Here is a 22019-nt window from a genome sequence, read left to right on the forward strand (position 1 = left end):
AATTCTAGTTTTTAATATTTTTCATTCTTTTTTTTTTTTTCTTTTTTCATGTTGCTGCCAGGTGGGCAGTGCATGTTTATATGTTTAAAATGATAAGACTGTCGGTAGTCTTAAAAAACCCAACATAAGTATATACACAAGGAATCCAGTTGAATTGTCAAGAGACCTTCTCTATGCCATTTTAAAGATGACTTTTAATATGTGTTCAACGTGAGAAAGGTAGGGACATTTGCTTCTCACAAGCTGTCAAAAATAGCAACACTGAGAAAAGCTCATCACTATTATTCTATCCAAGCTTGTGTGGTAAAGATTCGACAAAGTTGGATTTCATTGAAGACCGTTTTTTTTTTTTTTTTTTTTTCACCTGATTCAAGAAAAGGTTATCAATTGGACGCATGATTTTTTAGGACAGAATGGCTATAGCCGCCTTGTTTCTGTCTGTCTGGAATTTGCTAACCAGGCGTATTTTAGCTATCCAACAGAACCACGCGGTTTAGCGGGGCAGAGCGCTATAGCCTGGTAGCTAGCAAAAAAAAAAAGCCGTCTGTTACACCGGTTAACTTATGAGAGTGAGGGAGCGCATTTTGATCAAGCAAGCGCAATCTTCTTTTGGGCTTAGAGAGGAAGAAGTATCTAGACAGTAAGATTGAAATAATCTAACATGGCGGCAACTCTACTCAATCACCTAACGTTTATAATTTACGCTCCCTCAGAAAAGGTCGCCATGCAATTTGAAACAATTGTGCCTCAAATGCCATCTTAGGTTGTTGATGGTCTGTGCCTTGTTTCAAAGTTATGCGCGCAGGAAACTGCTTAATGAGATGTATAACGACCATAACGAAAAATGTTCCATCAAATTGTGGATACGGTGCCATTTACATGGATTCACACGTTAGGTTTTACACGCTCGGCCTGGTCTCCTAACGCGTTCGCTTTTCTTTCTCTGCAATTTTGTTTACTCGATGTACATGTGTCCCTGTAACGGGAGCAAAGTCCATCGAAGATACAGCGTGATATGTCCTTCGTTACCAACTTACGGGATCAGAAAATCATCATAAAAAAACTTGAACTAACGTAAACATATGGTGTGATGTAACGAAAGTATGAAGTTTCAGTCCCCTTAATTTACATTCAAGGTAACATTACAAGACGAAATATTCATCAGATATTCAATAATCAGTGCTTGGCAGTTTTGTTTTTTTCTCACATGTCAAGTATTCACAAATAATCATCTAGTTATCAGGAATTCACCCTTCCTCACCTCTTCATTAAACCTAGCAGACCTCGCGACTGAGTAACATCACCAACAACTGTCAGTCATGATAGAATCATCTGGCATTGCCATAGCAACGGTACACTCCGTACTTGTCATCGTAGATATTGTTGGAAATTGCCTCGTTTGTGCGATCATAAAGAAACATCGAGACATGAGGTATGTTGAAACTAAAATAACTAAAATATCACAGCCAGCTTGAAACACTACTGAAGGTTTTTACAGCGACTTTACATAGCAGTGAAATAGAAATTGGTTAGCTTGTGGTTTACATAGCTTGATGTGAACATGGGAGAAAGTTTTTAAAGTTCTTCGATTACATGTTCACATATTTGAATTTTCACCTGGTATAAGAAGTACAACTCAGGCACCTCAACCGTTTTCAACTAAACAATGCATTCGAAAAGGTTAAAATTAGTTATTTCCTTAATACGAAAGTCCATTGGAGAATTTACATTCTTAGCAATATTTCTAATGTCCACGGTTCTTGTACATTCGCACAAGTAGATAATATTACCATGCTTCTGTCCAGGTCAGCCATTCTTCTGAAGTTATGCAAGAAAAAATGAAGAGTGAGAGAGTAAGTCACTCATAAAGGCCTTCTTCTTAAGGTAATCCCGATCAGAATATTTCTAAACATCGCTTGCGTTGATGCAGCCTGCGTTGATATTTTTGTACAGGATAAAAACGAGTGAAAATCAACTATTTGGGCTGTGTACCTGAGCAAAAACTGCGTCACAGGAGTGCCTTTTTCAGACCTCCAAGGGATTCCGAAACCAGGAGTGATCTAAAAATAACTTGAGATGGATTAACTCGCGTATATTTGAAGGACTTTCTCTTTTACTCTTCATCTTCTCCTAACTGAAGTATGTATGTATTTATGATACTCCACAGGATTCCCATCAACTATCTACTAGTGAATCTGGCTGTAGCGGATATGCTGTACGCGACCTTTATAACCCCCAACACTTTCCACGGGCTCACTTCCACCCACACAGATGGGATGGCTGGTGCAGTTTTATGCAAATTGATGACGGGTGGAGGCTTGGCATGGATTGCTGGAATTTCCTCGGTAGTCACTTTGATTGCAATTGCTGCTGAACGATATTTTGCGGTAAACTATCGTGCTGGTAACATTGGCAAACTAACCAAGCGTAAACTAAAGGTGCGTCACTGACAAAGTGTGATTATTAGTAACTAGAGTGATTATTAAGAAGAAACGTGTTTTTAGTACGTCTACGCAGATGATTAATAGTATGAAAAAGAAAACTGAATCGGTATATTAAGCACAACACGTTCCTATTTCAGATGATCATTCCCGGTTCGTGGATCTTTTCATTGATAGTCCATATACCTCTGTTCCTGGCCTTAAACGTAAAGGACAATTCCTGTGTGTGGATGGTCGAAGAATGGATGCCAAAAGCCTATTCTTTGAACTGGTCAGCCATTGTAGCTGTAGCCATGGCAATAATAGGTGGGTTGTATTCCAGAATAGTGTACACCCTGTGGCTAAAACGAGATCCTGAGAATCAACTCACTTTCCAACAGAGGGCGAGTATTAAACAAAGAAGTTCAATACGTGAACATTTTTCTTTTAGTCAATCTTAGGATGTTGGCGGGAAAGAAAATTCGGAGCATTTCTTCCTTTCTAGTCTATGGATATCAAGAGGTAAGCCTTAATGAAAGTTCTCCCCGTACGCCAGTTTTGATCTTCTTGATCTTCTATGGGTGCCCTAACTGAACTTTTCCGCGTACCAAGGCCTCGCCAGCTAAGGAGGGGGGGGGGGGGGGAGGGGGTGGGCAGCTATTTCGACAAGAACCGTAATGATCATGACAGAATGTGGTTGGCACATTATGTTCAAGTATCACGCTCTTTTTGTGAGAGTAAGATCGTCACAGTGTGACTGTGACATCATGTCTGACATTCGCGTTGTGACGGACAACAAAAGGCCCATCGATTTACAAAATTCAACTCATGATGATAGACAAAATTTGATATAGAGATTGTAATCCTCACCTGTGACTGACGTTGTCAATAACTTAATTGTCCCTGTGATATTTTGATTGAAACATTGTCATTAATATTGCGATACTATAACACCATTTGCAGGCCTTTTTTTGACAATTTACTTTCAAATTATGTAACGATGTTATGATGTCATAGGCCCTTCGGGCTTGCGCACTACAATGAGATGTATCGCGGATGTAGTCGTTGTTGTATTACGGCTAGTAATGGCGGGCTTTATGAGCTTCATTAAAACCGGTGTGTTAGCATCGTTTAGTCTCGTTTAGACTACGCTACGTGGTGTCAGAAGTGAAACACTTATAGTACTGTCGCTCGTGGCCTCGCCGGAAGCCAACTTGGTGAGTTTTTTGAAGTATTTTCGGTGAACTCTTCCGTCGATATCTCTGTGCAAGTGTTATGCCTACCATGAGTGAAGAAGGTGGTGGCGCTTCGGGTACACAACCCTCGATGATAACTGTTCCTGTGAATATACCGCTTCCAGAAAGGATGGATTTAAGCGGTGGAAATCTTCCTGTCAAATGGCAACGATTCTCTCGAGCGTGGTCTAATTACGAAATCGCGGCTCAGCTAAAAGACCCCGAAAACCCGGGCAGGAATAAGGAACGACGGGCAGCCACGTTGCGTACGTGCATCGGTTCTGATGCATTAGACGTCATTGATGCTATGGAGTTTGAGAACGAAGACCAAAGAAAAGACCCGGAAGTGATCTTAGAAAAGATGAAACAATACTGCATTGGGGAGTGCAATGAGACCTATGAAAGGTATGTGTTCAACCGTCGGGACCAAGAGTCAAATGAATCAGTTGATGCTTATGTCACCGCATTACGAAAATTAGCGAAGAGATGCAACTATGGGTCATTAACAGACTCACTTATTCGTGATACAATGGTGGTGGGCATCAATGACAATTCTGCTCGTAAGAAACTCCTGCAGACAAGCAAGCTCACTTTAGGACAATGTATAGACATCTGCAGATCTTCGCAGACATCAGCAAGACAGACAAGACACCATCCTTTCACGAAGAAGAACTGCCCTGCATGGGGAACATCTTGCAAGAATTGTGGCAAGCCAAACCATTTTGCGACGTGTTGCCAAGAATCTAAGAAGAAAGTGCTGTCTGTGGATTACACATCCAAGGATGAGGAGTATGAATATGTGGCCGAGATTGAAGTGAAAGAGATGGTTAATGCACTAGCCTCCAGTCGTTCCCCTAACAAAGTTTTTCCCACCCTACTGGTCAATGGAAACCAGGAAAAGTTTCAGTTAGACAGTGGATCAACAGTAAACATCATGACTGATGAGACAGTGTTAAAGCTCTGTGGCCAAAACGGCTTGAGTGAATTGGAAGAAACCCCCGTGACCCTGGTAATGTACAACCAGTCAGAGGTCAAACCCTTGGGCAAGAAGCGATTCAAAGTCATCAACCCCAAGACCAATAAGAAATACAGCATTGAGTTTCATCTTGTTCATGGTGATTGTAAATCCATTTTGGGCTTGAGGGCCAGCGAACACCTTCAGCTGGTAACAGTCAGCAGCCAGAATATCCTTTCTGTGGAGTCAAGCGGTGTGCAGGAGAAAAGTCCCAAGGTGGAAGACTACATTTCGCAGTACACCGACGTGTTCACTGGAGAAGGCAAACTAGAAGGGCTACTCCACCTGGAGATAGACAAGAATGTCCAGCCAGTCCAGCTACCTACACGGAAAGTCCCCATTGCCCTCAGAGAGCCTCTAAAACAAGAACTGGACAGATTGTCAAATATTGGAGTGATTCTGAAGGTTGATACACCTACGAACTGGATTTCAGCACTTGTGGTCACAACAAAGAAAAATGGCAAAGTTAGACTGTGTATTGACCCGAAACCATTGAATGAAGCTTTACAAGGAAATCATTACCCCTTACCTACAATAGATGATGTGCTGCCTCTGTTATCAAAGGCCCGTGTGTTCACGGTATTGGATGCAAAAAAGGGGTTCTGGCACATACAGCTGGACGAGCCAAGTAGCTTTGCTACTACCTTTGTCACACCCTGGGGACGCTTTCGGTGGCTTCGCTTGCCGTTTGGTGTATCCCCAGCTCCAGAGGAGTTTCAGAGGAGGATTGATATTGTACTTGAAGGCCTACCAGGACAGAAGGCTATAGCAGGTGACATCCTGGTGTTCGGAGCAGGAGACACCGATGAGGAAGCACTCAAAGATCATGACCGAAACCTGCGAGAAGTGTTCAACCGCTGTCGGCAGAAGGGCATCAAGCTCAACTCAGAGAAGATACAGTTCAGACAGAAGCAAGTCAGCCACATGGGTCACATCATATCGTCGGAGGGTCTCCGGGCTGATCCAAACAAGCTGAAAGCCATCAATAAAATGCCGCCTCCTACGGACAAGGAAGGTGTCCAAAGAGTACTAGGCATGATAAATTACGTGCAGAAATTTGCTCCCAACCTAGCAGATTTGGCCAAACCACTGAGAGAGCTTGTCAAGAAGGACAATGAGTTTGTCTAGAACAAAGAGGTTCCTGGTCAGTGTCTAGATCAAGTGAAGCAGGTTCTAACTCAGGCACCTGTGCTCAAGTTCTTCGACCCCCAAAAGAAGACCGTACTCCAGTGCGACGCCTCTATGAGTGGTCTTGGAGCATGCTTGATGCAGGATGGGTACCCTGTGGGGTATGCCTCCAGGGCTCTGACGCCTACTGAGACTAATTACGCTCAGACAGAAAAAGAACTATTAGCAATTGTCTTTGGAGTTGAGCGATTTGAGGGCTATGTCTATGGCAGAAAGACCTTTATTGACACTGATCACAAACCCCTGGAGTCTATTATGAAGAAAAGTCTATTGAGTGCACCAAAGCGATTGCAGAGAATGCTGTTGCGTCTACAGAAATTTTATTTAGAGGTTTCCTACAGAAAGGGTACAGAGATGCACATGGCTGATCCACTAAGCCGAGCTTACCTTCCCCTGGTTAAACAAGACACAGTTGGCACCCAGGAGGTATGGAATGTTCACCAGCAGAAGTTGAAACTGAGAATATAGACACGGCAGAGTCTGTGCCCATTCAGAAACTAACCTTGCAGGAAATCAAAAGTGCCACTGAAGTTGATGCAGAGCTCCAGGCATTAGCTCCTATTATCACACAAGGCTGGCCAGAGAGAAGGGCTGACGTACCCTCCCAGTTGCAGGTCTATTTTCTCTTCAGAGAAGAGTTGTCAATACAAGATGGTGTGTTCAAGGGTGAGCGCATTATAGTACCATCTAGCCTCAGGCAATGCATAATGGATAAAGTACATGCCAGTCACAAGCAAATCACAGAATTCATCTCAAGGTGCAGCATTTGCAACAGCTACAAACCAGAGCAGCAGAAATAACCTCTGAAATGTCACGAAATACCTACAAGACCATGGCAGAGCATCTTAGCAGACCTGTTTGAGCTCAATGGCACCTAGTACTTGATTACAACTGACTGTTATTCTAATTTCTTCGAGTTGGATATACTGACGTCTACGACAGCCAGAGCGGTCATTAACAAGCTGAAACCTCATCTGGCAAGATATGATCTCCCAGACCGACTCACCACAGACAACGGCCCACAGTTCGACTGTGCTGAGTTTCAGAAGTTTGCAGCCGAGTACCAGTTTGAAGACGTTAAAACGTCTCCACGGTATCCTCAATCCAATGGGAAGGCTGAGAATAGTGTCAAAACAGCAAAAAATATCTTGAAAAAAGCGGCTGATGCCAGCCATGATCCACACCTGTCTCTACTGGACTTCCGGAATACACCATCAGAAGGAATGGACAGCACCCCTGCACAGCGTCTCTTCTCGCGTAGAACCCGTACCGCACTACCCATGGCTAGCCACCTGCTTCAGCCAAAAGTCATTCCCGATGTACACCTGAACTTGCAACAGGGACAAAACAAGCAAGCGCTCTCCTTCAACAGAGGTGCTAAAGAGTTGCAACCGTTAAAAGATGGCGATGTGGTGCGGGTCCGACCATTACCAGGTCATTCAAAGTGGTTTAAAGCGCAAGTGAGTAGTCAGGAAGTTCCACGTTCCTATCAAGTCCGCACAAAGGATGGAAGTCTCTACCGCCGAAACCGTTCACATCTATACAAAGTTCCTGAGAACGTTCAAGCGATGCCAGACGGAGACATAGGGGAATCGAAGCTCAATGCTCAGACTCTACTCCCCACCAGGAAACCTACTGAGGAGACACTCCAGGTGCCCCCTGAACCTTCAGCGTTGCAGTTACCAGATGTCTCGCAGCCAGATTTACAGCCAGCTTCGCCAAGTTTTCCCGCTTCTGTCTCTACTAGAAGTGGCAGGATTGTTAGGAGACCCGCTTACCTCAGGGATTTCACCACCTAGGAATCCAGTGAAAAGGCTTTTCGAACAGATCTGAACAGTGAACAGTGTTAGAGTTGTTTTGTTTAATCACTTGTCCTTTCGTCCATTACCTACCTTACCGTCCCTTCATTTCTTTGTTTTGCTCGTTCAAGAAGGGAGATGTAACGATGTTATGATGCCATAGGCCCTTCGGGCTTGCGCAGTAGAATGAGATGTATCCCGGATGTAGTCGTTGTTGTATTACGGCTAGTAATGGCGGACTTTTATGAGCTTCATTAAAACCGTTGTGTTAGCATCGTTTAGTCTCCTTTAGACTACGCTACAAATTACTTTGCCGATTCATTCGTTGCTATTTTAACTGGATTTATCTCTCTCTCTACACACAGGGCGTGCTAAGAATGCGGAAGCGAGTCACTTTAATGGGGGTAACCGTCACTGCCATATTTGGAATCAGTTGGGTGCCTGACCTATTTGCATACAACTTAGACTACTTGACATCCCTCAGTGTTAGTGAACTCGCATACGCTGTTATTCATATGCTAACACTCTCCAGTTCCGCTGTCAACCCATTTGTGTACGCTCTGGTCAACAAAACCTTCAGAGAAAAGCTTAAGTGAACGATATGCTGTAGGTGTACCGGCTCTACGGGATTCACACGAAATCGGGTTTTCCCACAAAAAGTCATCTGCACAGCAGGGATATCATCTTTAAAGTGATCGAAAAATCTAAAACATTTCTTCTTTGAATGCTTTGTTTAAAGTTAAAAGGACATTGTGACATGGAGAGATAAAGTTCTGAGAATGATTCTCTTCTCCCAGCAACTACAGAAGAAAAGCTTTGTGCAGCTGGTTTCCATATGATCGCAGACGATCGCGGATCGGGGATCGCAGATCGCAAAACGTTCTGCGATCGTCTCCGATCATATGGAAACACACTTCTGCGATCGTCTGCGATACTGTGATCGTGATCGCAGACGACCGCAGACGATCGCAGAAGATAGAACCATGTTCTATTAATGCTTTTAATGCCGGCTTAATGGCTGAATGGCTTTAATGCTTTAATACTGGCTTAATGCATTAATGCTGCCTTAATGCTTTAATGCTCTGGCTTTAATGCTGGCTTTAATGCTTTTAATGCTTTTAATGCTTAAATGCTTTAATGCTGGCTTAATGCCATGTTCTATCTTCTGCAATCGTCTGCGATCGTCTGCGATCAATTGTGATCGTGCGATCATATGGAAACCAAAGTTGTGCGATCTGCGATCGAAACGTATCCATAATATTTTGAATTTCGTCCCATAATTCAACGCTTCTTTGCAACAAAGCAACCGCTTATTTGTTGTAAACATGGCTGGCGTTGAACAAGGTAACGTTAGTAACGAGAAATTTATGGAGGAGGTTGCGCGATATCAGTGCGTTTACCACCGTAACAGTAAAGATTTCAAAGACAAAAACAAAGAGGCTAACTGGTGGCAAGAAAAGGGGGAGAAATTTAATTTATCGGCGGCTGAAGCGGAGGTCAAATTCCGCGACATAAGAACTGCGTATGGTCGTTATCTGAAGCGATTGAAAACGCTACCTTCTGGATCGGGGTGACATGCAGTGCCAAGGGAATTTCGAAATAGGTCGACTAATTAAAAGAAGAAATAAATTTGCTTGCAGCAAAATTTCCTCCTCGACGTCCGCCATATTGTTTGCTGCGATTTTCCCGCCAGCACAACGCGCGTGTAATTTTGACAGTTCCGTTGTCTGAAATGTATGCAGCAGTCGGCTCTGCGATCGCCTGCGATCGTCTGCGATTATATGGAAACAACTTTCTTTGCGATCGTCTGCGATGTGCGCTTTGCGATCCGCGATCTTCTGCGATCGTCTGCGATTATGTGGAAACCAGCCTTTACGATGTAGCCCTTTAAATCGTTTTCCTTCACGAATACGTTTTTGTTGTGTATAGATTCAGAAGTTTGCTAATATTTTCATTGAACCCTGTCGTGGCTGATTTGTGGATAAATACTGGCGATTTATCAACATGAAGTTGATGTGGGTAAATGAACCGCGTAACGACTTCGTGCACGTGACGTTTCTATCGGGCAGCTGACATTTCGAGCCTTTCTTACGAACAAAGCCATCTTTTAATCTATTAAAAGCACTTAACGACTGGGGCTAGTCATTAAACATGGTTTTCAATTTCCTCGGATATTCCCCAGTTTTCAGTCACGTGAAGCGTTTAGAACAATCGTGAGCGAGCAAAAACACTTAATGAATGATAATTCTGGATAGTCCAGCGCGATCGTATCATTTCTGTCTACGAAATACGGAAGATAGATAATGTTGGCCAACATTGACGCGGAAAGTGAAACAAAAACTATTGAACAAGCCAATAAAGTATTCAACGAATATCTAAAAACAAACTTGTTGAAGAAAGTGATGGGGAGACAAAGCTTTTAGTAATGAATGAAAGCTTTGTTAAGTTTTCAGGTTAAACTGGTTTCGCAATAAATGCGATGAATAAAGAAACTTGTTTGCCGGTTTGAATATTCTTCGGCGCGCATCATTATCACAGATCTCGTATTTCTCACATTTACAAGGTGCTGCGATCGCTTTACTTTGCTTGTGTGGTATTTTTGAGAAAATGACGTCATTTTCTCAAATTCTCAACCAAAATTAACTTGCAACAAGGAAAATTAATTGAGGCCATAGATTCTCGGAACTAAAGGTCCAAGAAAACGTGAGTTCTAATGTTCGTAATAGATTGAAATTTGGCAAGGTATGTAGGAATTAAAGACCTATTGTGTAAGAAAATGTAAAAATTGGATATCGAAAATTTGCACATAGTTACACTTTAATATAATATGCAGATAATACCGACCAACTTTTGTTAAATTTCTGATATTTTAAAAGCTATTGTTATAATATCTAGAAACTTGGAAATAAAATTGAAAACTGATATCTTACCTTAAGAAACGATTAACGGACGGAGAATCGGAAGAGTTGAACGATAATTATGTGGCCAACCCAAAAACCCGATATCACTACATGATGACATCGGAAGAAATGGGAAAGACAGCGGTTCATTAATCATCGTATAATCTTTATACAACTTAGACCATGCGTTTACCATCCGCTGCACGTTATGTTAGGCCCCGTCCTCACTACAGGGGCACCCAACGGATCGTTTCGGTAAATTATCTTTTCGGATGGCCTTTAATTCCCTCTGATTTTCTAAAGAGAATTATCACCTCGAACTTTCGTGATTTGCGAAATTCAATGTCTGTTGTTTTCGGAATTAGAACATAGTGACACTTTCATATAATATGCAGATAATACCGACCAACTTTTGTTAAATTTCTGATATTTTAAAAGCTATTGTTATAATATCTGGAAACTTAGAAACAAAAATGAAAACTGATATCTTACCTCAAGAAACGCTTAACGGACGGAGAATCGGAAGAGTTAAGCGATAATTCTGTGGCCAACCCAAAAACCCGATATCACTACATGATGACATCGGAAGAAATGGGAAAGACAGCGGTTCACTAATCATCGTATAATCTTTATACAACTTAGACCATGCGTTTACCACCCGCTGCACGTTATGTTAGGCCCCGTCCTCACTACAGGGGCACCCAACGGATCGTTTCGGTAAATTATCTGTTCGGAAGGCATTTAATTCCCTGTGATTTTCTTAAGAGAATTGTCGCATCGAACTTTCGTGATATGAGAAATTTAATGTCTGTTGTTTTCGGATTGTTAAAAAATGTCGTTTTGAGTACCGAAAAAAGGTCAGCTATCATTTTCAGAAAGGCGATAAGGCATAAGGTTTTCGGGAAAAGGGCAAAAAAAGCCCTAATGAATTCGAGAATACTCAAGTTCCCCTAGAATAACCGAACAGGTAAAATTTTTCTTAGCGCAACCTAAAATTAACCTACAGAGCTTTAAAAGTACTCTAGATAGCCTAAAACAGCGTTTAAAAGCATTCGAGAGAAAACGGTCCTGACACTACGCCGGAGAAAATTGAAAACGCAACTTTATTTCTACGGTCAGGTCTACCATCCACGCCAATCCGTCAGGAAAGCGTATTTTTTCGTAAACGCTGCTCAAACCAGAGCAAATTGAAAACGCCGGCCTTGCGTTTTAGTTTGGACAGAAAACATTTTCAAAACGGAGCTTTTCGAAAACGATGACGTCACAATAATCATATGATTTCCGTGCCCGAGTTTTCCTCAAACACAAATCCAATATGACCTGTGATTGGTGCGTTTTTAAAATTCTCCGGCGTAGTGTGGACAGGGCTTTATTTGGGTAGTTATCATAAAAAATGAAAGCAACATTGAAAGCTGTCTGCATTCTCATATTAGAGTTTCACAAATTTTCCTTGCCTAAGCAACATTTTGAGGTTCAAATTTCTAAAGTTACATAAATTTCAGACGTATTGTAGAGGCAGGTTTCGGTAAACGATTACTTATTCACGAGTAAAGATACTGCAAGGAGTTTAACCAAGTTCAACATGCGAAACTGACAACCAAACTCCATTAGACTGCAAAAAATTTCCGGGTATTTAATTTGTCTTTGGACATTATCTGGTTGTCATGATAGCTTTTCACATAACTAAAACGTGCAACGGGTGGTGAGCACATGGTCTAAGTGGTATGGAAATGATATGATGATTAGTGAACTGCTGTCTTTTCATAATCCATTTCTTCCGATGCCATCATGCAGTAATATCGGGTTTTGGCCTGTGTACCAAAATTTACGTTCAACTTCTGCTGGAATTCTCCGCCCGTTAAGCGTTTGTAAGGTAAGGATTATCACTAACGAGAAATCATTTTTCGTTATTATTTCCAAGTTTCCAGATATTGTATTTATGGCTTTTAGAATATCATAAATTTAGCAAACGTTTCTCAGTATTATCTGCCTATTGTATTAAATAGGTTCTTTTAATGGTGTGAAAACATTGAACCAAAAGAATTGCTAAAACAGGACTTCAATAATTATTTTCAATCAAATAAGAATGGTATAACACGCAACAATGAGGAAACATCCAGTAGGAACACGGTCTCTTAAAGCTGTACTTCCAGAAATCGATAGAAACACAGAGGTACCAGAGCTGTTGACATATGCATGAAGCGAGCAAAGAGAGGTTGGATTTTGAGAAACGAAATAAATAAGTGACGTTCTTTTCTTTTTGCCCCAGTGTTTCCTAAATAGAAAACATTTTCTTCGCTTTTCTATCGCGTTATAGAAAACTCCTGTAAATTTTTCTGTAACCAGAAGTGGGGGTTTTGAGAGGACTAGGAAAACTGTCGGAACAGCAGCCGCATACAATATTTATCTCTGCCATTAAAGCCCTGAAGCACTCGATAGCGGGCAAACATACACAACTGTTGTTCTTTTTGTTGTTGTTGTTGTTTTGTTTTTTGCTTTGTTTTTTTGTTTTGTTTGTTTGTTTGTTTTGTTTTTTTTGCTCTTTTTTTTGTTTTTGTTTTCCTGAATGACCGAAAGAAGGACGTTTTATCTCTGAGGCGAGATAATGCAACATGGCGGCAAATCCACTCAATCGTTAGCTAAGCTGATATCGATAATTCGCGCTCCCTCAGAAAATGCCTGCATGCATTTTGAAACAATTTACCCTGTAACATTAGAGAGTCTGGTTCATTGGACAAATTTAAACGCCTTCTCTACCATAATTTTAAACACGGCATTCATGGAAACCAGGGTTTTTCTTAAGTGGCATGTTAATGTAAGTTAATATAATGTTAGGATTTGGATTTTTAGTCATTATTATGTAATTTTTTCTACCTGATGTTTTTACCGTGTATAAATAATGATTAAAGATTAAAGATTGAACACGTGGGCCCCTGTAACTGACACAAAAACAATGTAGTGTACTTGGTAAAACTGATGTGCCTCTTTACTAAATTACGTGGTTAGAAAATGATCAAACCATAAGCTTAAGGTGGCGAATAATGAAAGTATGATGTTTCCTCTCCACTTTCACTTCTTCTCGCATTAAACCAGTGATATTAGCTAAGATGTCAGGAATTCATTCTTCCTTTTTTTCTTTATTAAACCTAGAAGGTCTTGCGACTGTGTAAAATCGACAAAACTCCACTCAGTCATGCTTCAATCATCTGGCATTGCCATAGCAACGGTACACTCTATACTCGTCGTGATAAACATCGTTGGAAATTGCCTCGTTTGTGCGATCATAAAGAAACATCGAGACATGAGGTATGTTGAAACTAAAATACTTAAATTATCAAAGTTAATTTAAAATACTACTGAAGGCTTACAAAACAACTTTAACAACTTTATATAACAGTGAACGGAAATAGAAAAGTGCTGGCTTGTGATTTACATAGTCTGATGTGAACATGAGAGAACGTTTGAGAGAACTATAAAGAGATTTTTGAAAGTTCTTCAATTATAAGTTGACGTATTCAAATTTACATCGGAGTATAAGAATTACAACTCAGGTAACTCAGCCGTTTTAATTTTTTTTTTAACTTAACATCGTCACAACGCTTTCGGGAATGGTAAAATTAGTTATTTCCTTCAGACAAAAGTCCATTGGGGCATTTACACTCCAAGCAATATTTCTAACGTCGCAATGTAGATAATATAGCCATGCTCCTATCTTGTTCAGCCATTCTTCTGAAGCTATGCAAGAGAGGATAAAGAGTAAGAGAGTAAGTCCTTGATAAAGGCCTTATTTTTAAGGTAATCCCTCTCAAGTTATTTTTAGACATGGAACCTAATTCTGATTAATTTCACTACGCGCGTAACATGGAAGTTTTCGTGGAGGATGAAAACTAATGTGAAGCCGCTTGTGCCGTCCAGTTGAGGGGACTGCCTTTCTCTAGGCCCTCCTGAGGTTTCCGAAGCCTGACGTCGTCTAAAAATAATGTAAAAGGGATTACCGTTGTAATAAGGTCTATTAGAAGAGCTAAATATCTTACCCTTCGTCCTCTCTTGATTTATGATATTCCACAGGACTCCCTTCAACTATTTACTTGTGAACCTGGCTTTAGCGGATGCCCTGTTTGCGACCTTTGTTACACCGGAGACATTCTTCAAGATCACCCCCACTCACCCAGGGGGAACATTTGGTACAGTTTTCTGCAAATTAGTGACGGGTGGAGGCTTGGCATGGACTGCTGGATCCTCCTCGGTGGTCACTTTGGTTGCAATTGCCGCTGAACGATATTTTGCGGTAATCTATCCTGCCAGCAACGTGGGCAAACTTACCAAGCGTAAACTGAAGGTGCGTCACTGACAAAGTTTAATTGTTGCTCTTAGTATATTCCAAACTAGTGGATAACTTTTTTCACGTATTGCGATTGGCTGTTTATACTCCGCTTACGTAGGCCTTTATGAAAAGGGTCTATAAGCGAAATGCTTTCTTTGTTTTTTACCGTAACATAAGAAGACATTTTCGCAGTCTATAAAGCAGCTAGAACATTTCTTTCGATTAAGAAAACTTCAGTTATAAACAATTATTGGATGAGGTTTTTGTAATATCTGGAATAATCAAGGTCGAGGTAAGTGTTATCAGCCGAAGCCGAAGGCTTCGGCTGATAACACTAACCGAGACCTTGATTATTTCGGATATCACACAAACCTAATCTCATAAATGTTTTACTATACATTGTTTTAAAGAAAATACCGACAAACGCACTGAGCACAGTTTATTCAATTTTCAACAAGCCATGTTCTTACGTAAACTTGACGTTGCTCTTGGAAATCATGCATTGCACGCGCAACCTACCAATTATTTACTAATCCGCTAGCAGAATAGTGAATAATCTGTAGGTCGCGCTGTTTCCTAGAATTAACCTCAGGCTTCTAGCCAATGAGAAGACAGATGGTGACTACAATGTATAATAATTACTATTAGTATATGCCAAACGAGTGGATAGTGTTCTTCACGCATTCTGATTGGCTACAAAAACTTGGAATAGTTGTACTACCGCCTCCTAAGTCCGTGAAAAAAAAAAAAAGTGATTTCTTTGTTTTCTACCGTATAGGGCCCCTCACCTTTAAAGAAATAAGAAATCACTAAACAAATTCAATCATTGGCGTGTTTAGGTGCTCTTAAATTCGGACCATTCTGTGATACCTTCGTATCAGTTTTCATCTTACATCATAACATATTTTTGATGGTTAAATCGGTATAACAAATACTTGACAATTTAAGGAAAAATATATTTCCGGTTTTTCAGATAGATCTCATTGAGCTTAATATATAGAATAATTATAGGGGAAAATATTGATTTTGAACAAAGCTATGAATAAAAAACGACTTCAAGTTGTATTAATAACCTCTACTTGATACCTGTCATCAAGTTGGTACTCAGTTGTCGCATAAACTAAACTTAAAATAACACTCACGTGACAAGAGCGCATAGTCAAGTTGTTGTTTATGAGATTAGGGGACTTAAGATTTGAGTACGAGTACGAGATCGAATACGAGAACGACTTTTCAATTCTAGTTTTCAGGCTTCACATTATCACGACACATACCCATTTCATCCCATGAGCTACCCTCTTTACCTACAACCAGCATGAACAGCGAGGACTCCGGAAACGTCACTGATTTAAAAATCGAAAATCGAACTCGTACTCAATCTCGTACTCGTAATCCAATTTAAAGCCCTCTATTATCACAAGACTTGTGTCGAATTTTCCGCGCGCAGTTCCAGTTTTTCAGTTGCGTTAGCAAATTGTTAGCTTACATTATTGATGTCGTCAAAGAAGCACGAAAGGTTTTGCCCGCTTTCAGGTGCAAAGAAGGCACTTTAAGTGGAAAAGGTGTCGAAATTTTCCGGTAAGGATTGGGCCGATGCACGGGACAAACAAGGGCACAAATAATAGCTAGCTGACTATAAGAATCCTTTATCTGCGATGAAATGTTTTAAGAAGATATCAAACCAGACCTACTGATATAACTCGTTACCAGTGTGAGGCGTATTGCTATTCGTTGAAACTCATCCCTGAAAAATAGCTTGATGCGTTGACAGGTTTAAGGTGGTTCCCTAGCTTTTTTACGAACACTCTCCCTGTAGAGCGCGAGTTAGAAAAGGAAACTTAGCGAATTTCTCTTAAAGTTTTCCATGCAGAGATTTACCAGTATGAGTAATGTTAAAAAATAAGGCTTATTTTTTGGTTGTCAATTTTTGGTTTAAGGCCGCTGCCATAGCAACATGTCATCTAATGACAGACAGATACATTTCTCATTTTGGCCTAAACTCTTAAAATATTTATACTTTCCTTCGGTGAATTTTTTTCATACTTTGCCACTTCATGGAAATGATATTGCCAGACATTGTGAATCGGTAAAAAGGCAAGGTTGTTCAGACGGTTTTTCCAATATTCTGTAATTTGTCATTCTTTTAAAATATTAGATTAGCTCTGACAGATTTTAACAAAAATAGGCTATTTTAAAGAACTTGTATGTGGTTACAACTGAGCCAAATTTAAAAAAAAAATCACCGAAAGAAACAAGAGAAAATTAACTGTCAGTTTGCTTTTAGTGCTCATGTTGACGTCACAAAAATCGAAAAACACTGACGTTTTCCTTTGGGCGCGTGTAGATTACTTGAGCTTTTGTCCTATGCCCGCGCACAATCGTGAAACTATAGGGAGCCACCTTAAGGTGATTCCTCAGAATTGCATTGCGCATCCCTACTGCGCACGATTTTTGCGTCATTAGCGCGCTCTCACGAGCGCGTGCACATACACAGCATATACAAAATGGTGGCTTTTTCTAAACGGCTTGGCTTGCGAGAGACAAATCATCAATTTTTTTCTCGGAAACTAGTACCGTTACCTAACGATTTTATTATTTAGTTTGAATGCAGAGATCACCTTTTTTCTATACAGTGAATATGGACCAATTTCTATCGCAGGGTAAAAAATTATCACAGAAAACGAGAGCATGGCTAGCACTCGTAAAAGATAATATGTGGCCTCAGAACAATGCGTGCTTGGAACATATTGTATCCCTGTCGACTAAAAATGAGTGCCCTTATCATGAAACGCACATCAAATTGCTCCTTAACATTTATACAATACATCCATTGTTGTATTTCTCCCTTAACTTTCTCTCTTTTTTTCTGCTCTCTTAAAGTGTAAGGTGAATGGTTCAAATCTAAACGTTTCTGAAAGCAAAAGCAAATAACTTCAGGAGTGATGGGGTTTATTGAAGGTCTTCCTGCTCCAAAACGAATATGGGGACCCCTTCTTTTTTATTTCAAATTTTACGTTCTCTTGATATAAGAAGTCAACAGGTAAAGTTTGGAAGAAAATCTATTGTGAGTTCTATTTCGATGGAATTACCTTAAATAGTCGTCTGTTTTATGCTTTCCTATTTCAGGTGATCATTCCTGGTTCTTGGATCTTCGCTTTAATATTCTTCATACCGGATATCACGGGCTTAAACGTAAAAGATAATGCCTGTGTGCGGATGGGTAAAGCATGGCTGCAAAAAGCCTCTTTTTTGATCTGGTCAGTCATTGTAGTTGCGGCCATGATACTGATGGCTGGGTTGTATTCCAGAATCGTGTACACCCTGTGGTTTAAACGTGATCCTGAGAATCAACTCGCCTTCCAACAGATGGTAAGTACGGATTAACAAAGAAGTTGAATACGTGAACATTTTTCTTTCGTTTTCCTTACGATAATTACTGAAGTATGCAAATTAACGTTCATGATTGAAACTTCTATGTAGCTAAGTTTATTCGATCATATTCTGGTGTTATGTGTTCCGAACATAACATTCTAGCGTTATTATAACTCTCCACCATGCAGTTACCAATACAAACACTCGCAAGCCAAATATTATTCTTTCTGTGTTTTAAAATGTCTTCACGTTTGTAAATACTGTTAATACTTAAAAGGTTTGTTAAGTCTGTGATCCAGCAAATATTCCCTTAAAGTACCAATATGATCAAATTCTCGATACCCATTTTTTTACATTTTCGTACACAATAGGTCTTTCCTAGATATCTTGGTAAACTTCAACTTATTACGAGCATTAGAACTCATGTTATTTGAACCTTTATATCCGAGAATTTACGGCCGCCATTAATTTTCCTTGTTCCAAGTCTTGGTTGAGAATTGGAGAAAATGAGGTCATTTTCTCAAAAGTACCACACGGTTTGAAATTATACGAACAATAAGTACAGCAATTCGCACAAAGAATAACAAAAACTTTGGTTCATATATGCGTGCAATTTTCGACATTAACTTTTATTACAATTTCAACCCGTCCAGTATTTTTGAGAAAATGACATCATTTTCTGAAATTCTCAACCAAGACTTGGAACAAGGAAGATTAATGGCGGCCGTAAATTCTCTGAAATAAAGGCCCAAAAACCGTGGGTTTTACTGTCTGTAATAGACTGAAATAGGAAAGACCTATAGGCCCTTTGCTCGATCCGGTCTTATGGTACAAAATCGCACATGCTGGTGAGCAAGTTCCGCAGTGGGACTTCCAAAACAAAGGCAGGTCCAGTTGAACTAGTACGAGTTGCATTGTTTTGGAAGTCCCACTGTGCAACTTGCTCACCAGCATGTGCGATTTTGTACCATGTGACCGGATCGTGCAAAGGGCCTATTGTGTACGAAAATGTAAAAAAAAATGGATATCGAGAATTTCATCATGGTAGCACTTTAAGAGAAACTGATATTTTCACCTTGCCAAAAATATCAGCTACTGAAGACTTTATTGCCGTTAGTTCAGTTGCCAGGTTTCTAGCTAGTCCAGGACCGCACTTCCAAATCAATATCGAGCTGTTACAGATTTCAACACCATTCTCAAATTAACTTAAATAAATTTGTCGGCTCTGTTCTAATTCTTCTTCTATTATTTGAATTTGTAACATTAGGTAGAAGAAATGCTATTCTGTATAAATTGGAGAGTAAATGAAGTTTGCATGCTTGTCTGTCTGTCTGTCCGTCTGTTTCTCTGGCTGAATGTATGCTTGTGACACCGTTAAGGATACATATTCTGTTTGCAGGACCTTTCTTGACAACTCATTTGTTACTATCTAAATCGGATTTATGTCTCTCTCTGCACACAGAGCGTCCTAAGAGTGCGGAAGCGAGTCACTTTGATGGGGGTGACTGTCACTGCCATATTTGGAATCTGTTGGGCCCCTGAAGTAATTGCACACACCTTAGACTCCTACACATCCCTCAGTGTCAGTGAACTCGCATACGCTGTTATTCATATGCTAGTACTGTTCAGTTCCGCCGTCAACCCATTTGTGTACGCTCTGGTTAACAAAACCTTCCGAGAAAAGCTTAAGGGAATGATATGCTGTGGCTGTACAAGCTCCACTGGGTCCACAGGAAATCAAGTTTGTCAACGTCAGGGACATCGTCTTTGGAGCGATCAAAAAATGTAAAACATTTCTTCTTTTAATGCTGCTTTTTTTTTATATGTTAGCACTTTAAACTGCCTTGCGAGACAGCAATTCTCCTCTCTTTCTCTGACCAGCAAGAGAGGGGAATCCTTCACAGGGTGTGCAACTTAACATCGGTATTAACTTTCATAGATCTGGCAGAAAGGTTATTGCAATTCTTCAATTTAGCGCCAGGAGCGCTATCTACATTTGGTAGTTTAAACGAGCTCGCTTATTTGAAGAGGTGGCGTTAATTCCTTTTTCATAACATTGTTATTATTATTATTATTATTATTACTATTATTATTATTATTATTTATTTATTTATTTTTACAGTGCCTTAGTGCTTTAATGGAAAACAAAAACTTTAACTCAAGAACTTTGATAATGTTCAATATTGCGCTCAGAGTTCATTCATAGTTCATTCATCTAATCAGTCTATTCAATGTCAATGCCTTGAATGTCACTTTCGCTTTGGGTACGCTTAGCTTGCATATAAAGAGGGTGCTTAATGAATTTGGAATAGGGGAGGGGGGTGCTTATTAGGTGTTTATTATACCATATACCATCTACGGGTATGTACATAACAAACTGACAACGCGACCAGCTCCCGTTGTCTTGCACCAGTAAATAACCCAGAGGCCATTGATCTTAATTCCGTTTAAGTCTGAATTTTTTCCGGCTTAGATATCATCACAGCTGCTTAAGTTGTGTATGTAAGAGCTGCATGATCATTCATGTTTTTGCATTAATTAAAGTTTATTATTCGTTCACGAACATGTGCACCCTCCCTTATTATGGGTAGCCAGCATTCCTATCATTTGTGTTTTTAATTTATAACAATAATTATTATAATAAATTATTTCTAGATCTGGGGTGAAATAAAAGTGTTTGTTGTTTTGTTTGTTGTTGTTGTTGCATATGTTCACTGCTTCTGTATATATAGACAATAGCTTCTATTTGGTGCGAAAAAATGCTCGGAAATTTTTCCGTGGACAATATCTGTTCTGCGGAAGGGAACAGCTTTCGAACTCCGAGAGTGAAGTTCGAGGAAAACTGTGAGTTCCGAGGAACAGATAATGTCCAAGGACAAATATCCGATCATTTTTTTTAAAGTCAATGGAGGCTATTGGAGGAGGCTATTGGAGGAGGCAATCGTTTGGAGGCAATTCGTAGATTTTTATTTGAGACTCTTTCAGATAGGGATGACTATGTTGAAGTCGACACCCTGACTCAAGTTGTTAAATTTAGTTCCTGATTAATTTTAACCCATAGTTTAGTTTATCACTTGTAAATCATAGCTCCTGTGTTAATCAAAATATGTAAAACACACATGTAAAGTGAGGGTTCTGGCACAGCGGGTAGCAAGGGGACAACAACCGTCCGAAAAAGACACCCAGCATCTTCTCCTCGGACTAAAGCTTCGGAGAAGGTGCTGGGTGGCTTTTTCGGACGGTTGTTGTCCCCTTGCTACCCGCTGTGTCCAGAGCCCTCACTTTACATGTGTGTGTCACGCAAACAGTCGTAAAAATTGGGCGAAAAAGCGGGTCCAGCGAAGCAGCAATGTCCGCAACGTCCGTAATCAATATGCGCGGATGTGCCACCTTGACTAGTATTTACAAAAATGTGCCAGAATTTTTTTCCTATTGGACAAGTGTATGCACAGTGTATACGCCTACATGGCTGCCGCAAGATATTCGCCCGATGTTCTGCAAATGTTCTACGGCCCAATACCGAGGGAGGAAAAAACAAACCTTTCCGAACCGTTAAAACCCGATTTTACCGCATTATATGACGGGTTCCAAATATCCCAAAACAATTTCCAAGAATGGCTCCGTGTGTGGAGAATGGATATATCCCAAAGGAATCCAAACAAGAAAGATCTTTTAACGTTTGCAAGAGAAACAAAGAAAAGATCAATGATTTGGTTGAACAAGAAACCCAAAGGTTAAATAGCGTTAAAGTTAGTTTTGGGTTACA

General features: G+C 40.2%; 3 protein-coding genes across 3 annotated transcripts in view; all 3 read left to right on the forward strand.

The window, feature by feature from the left end:
- Positions 1-1197: 1197 nt before the first annotated feature.
- LOC149114233 (QRFP-like peptide receptor) lies at positions 1198-8253 on the forward strand. The gene is made up of 4 exons (XM_089286745.1): positions 1198-1432; positions 2168-2438; positions 2582-2824; positions 8023-8253. Exons 1-4 carry the CDS (start codon positions 1320-1322, stop codon positions 8251-8253), a joined length of 858 nt encoding a protein of 285 aa, XP_089142871.1. The 5' UTR covers positions 1198-1319.
- Positions 8254-12346: 4093 nt separating this feature from the next.
- The window catches only part of LOC149114234 (neuromedin-U receptor 2-like), a 38646-nt gene continuing 28973 nt past the window's right edge, over positions 12347-22019 (forward strand). Inside the window, exons 1-2 of the mRNA XM_089286750.1 lie at positions 12347-12430; positions 13708-13863. Of these exons, the coding sequence (XP_089142876.1) occupies positions 13751-13863 (113 nt within the window). The 5' untranslated portion in view covers positions 12347-12430; positions 13708-13750. The remainder of the gene's footprint in view (positions 12431-13707; positions 13864-22019) is intronic.
- LOC149114235 (pyroglutamylated RF-amide peptide receptor-like) lies at positions 14590-20193 on the forward strand. The gene is made up of 3 exons (XM_089286749.1): positions 14590-14896; positions 18008-18250; positions 19716-20193. The coding sequence occupies exons 1-3, from the start codon at positions 14612-14614 to the stop codon at positions 20040-20042; spliced, it is 855 nt and encodes a 284-aa protein (XP_089142875.1). The 5' UTR covers positions 14590-14611; the 3' UTR covers positions 20043-20193.

Source organism: Orbicella faveolata, unplaced genomic scaffold (genome assembly GCF_042242905.1).
Source record: "Orbicella faveolata isolate gen_17 unplaced genomic scaffold, um_ofav_v1 contig_14, whole genome shotgun sequence".
In the NCBI taxonomy this organism is placed as follows: domain Eukaryota; kingdom Metazoa; phylum Cnidaria; class Anthozoa; order Scleractinia; family Merulinidae; genus Orbicella; species Orbicella faveolata.

What these genes read in the sequence shown, in the direction of transcription:
- LOC149114235 (XM_089286749.1), top strand. Translation starts at nt 14,612, where the DNA reads ATGATATTCCACAGGACTCCCTTCAACTATTTACTTGTGAACCTGGCT. An exon ending in TTACCAAGCGTAAACTGAAG is followed by an intron (nt 14,897 to 18,007) that starts GTGCGTCACTGA and finishes TTCCTATTTCAG; the next exon opens with GTGATCATTCCTGGTTCTTG. An exon ending in AACTCGCCTTCCAACAGATG is followed by an intron (nt 18,251 to 19,715) that starts GTAAGTACGGAT and finishes CTCTGCACACAG; the next exon opens with AGCGTCCTAAGAGTGCGGAA.
- LOC149114233 (XM_089286745.1), top strand. Translation starts at nt 1,320, where the DNA reads ATGATAGAATCATCTGGCATTGCCATAGCAACGGTACACTCCGTACTT. An exon ending in TAACCAAGCGTAAACTAAAG is followed by an intron (nt 2,439 to 2,581) that starts GTGCGTCACTGA and finishes TTCCTATTTCAG; the next exon opens with ATGATCATTCCCGGTTCGTG. An exon ending in AACTCACTTTCCAACAGAGG is followed by an intron (nt 2,825 to 8,022) that starts GCGAGTATTAAA and finishes CTCTACACACAG; the next exon opens with GGCGTGCTAAGAATGCGGAA.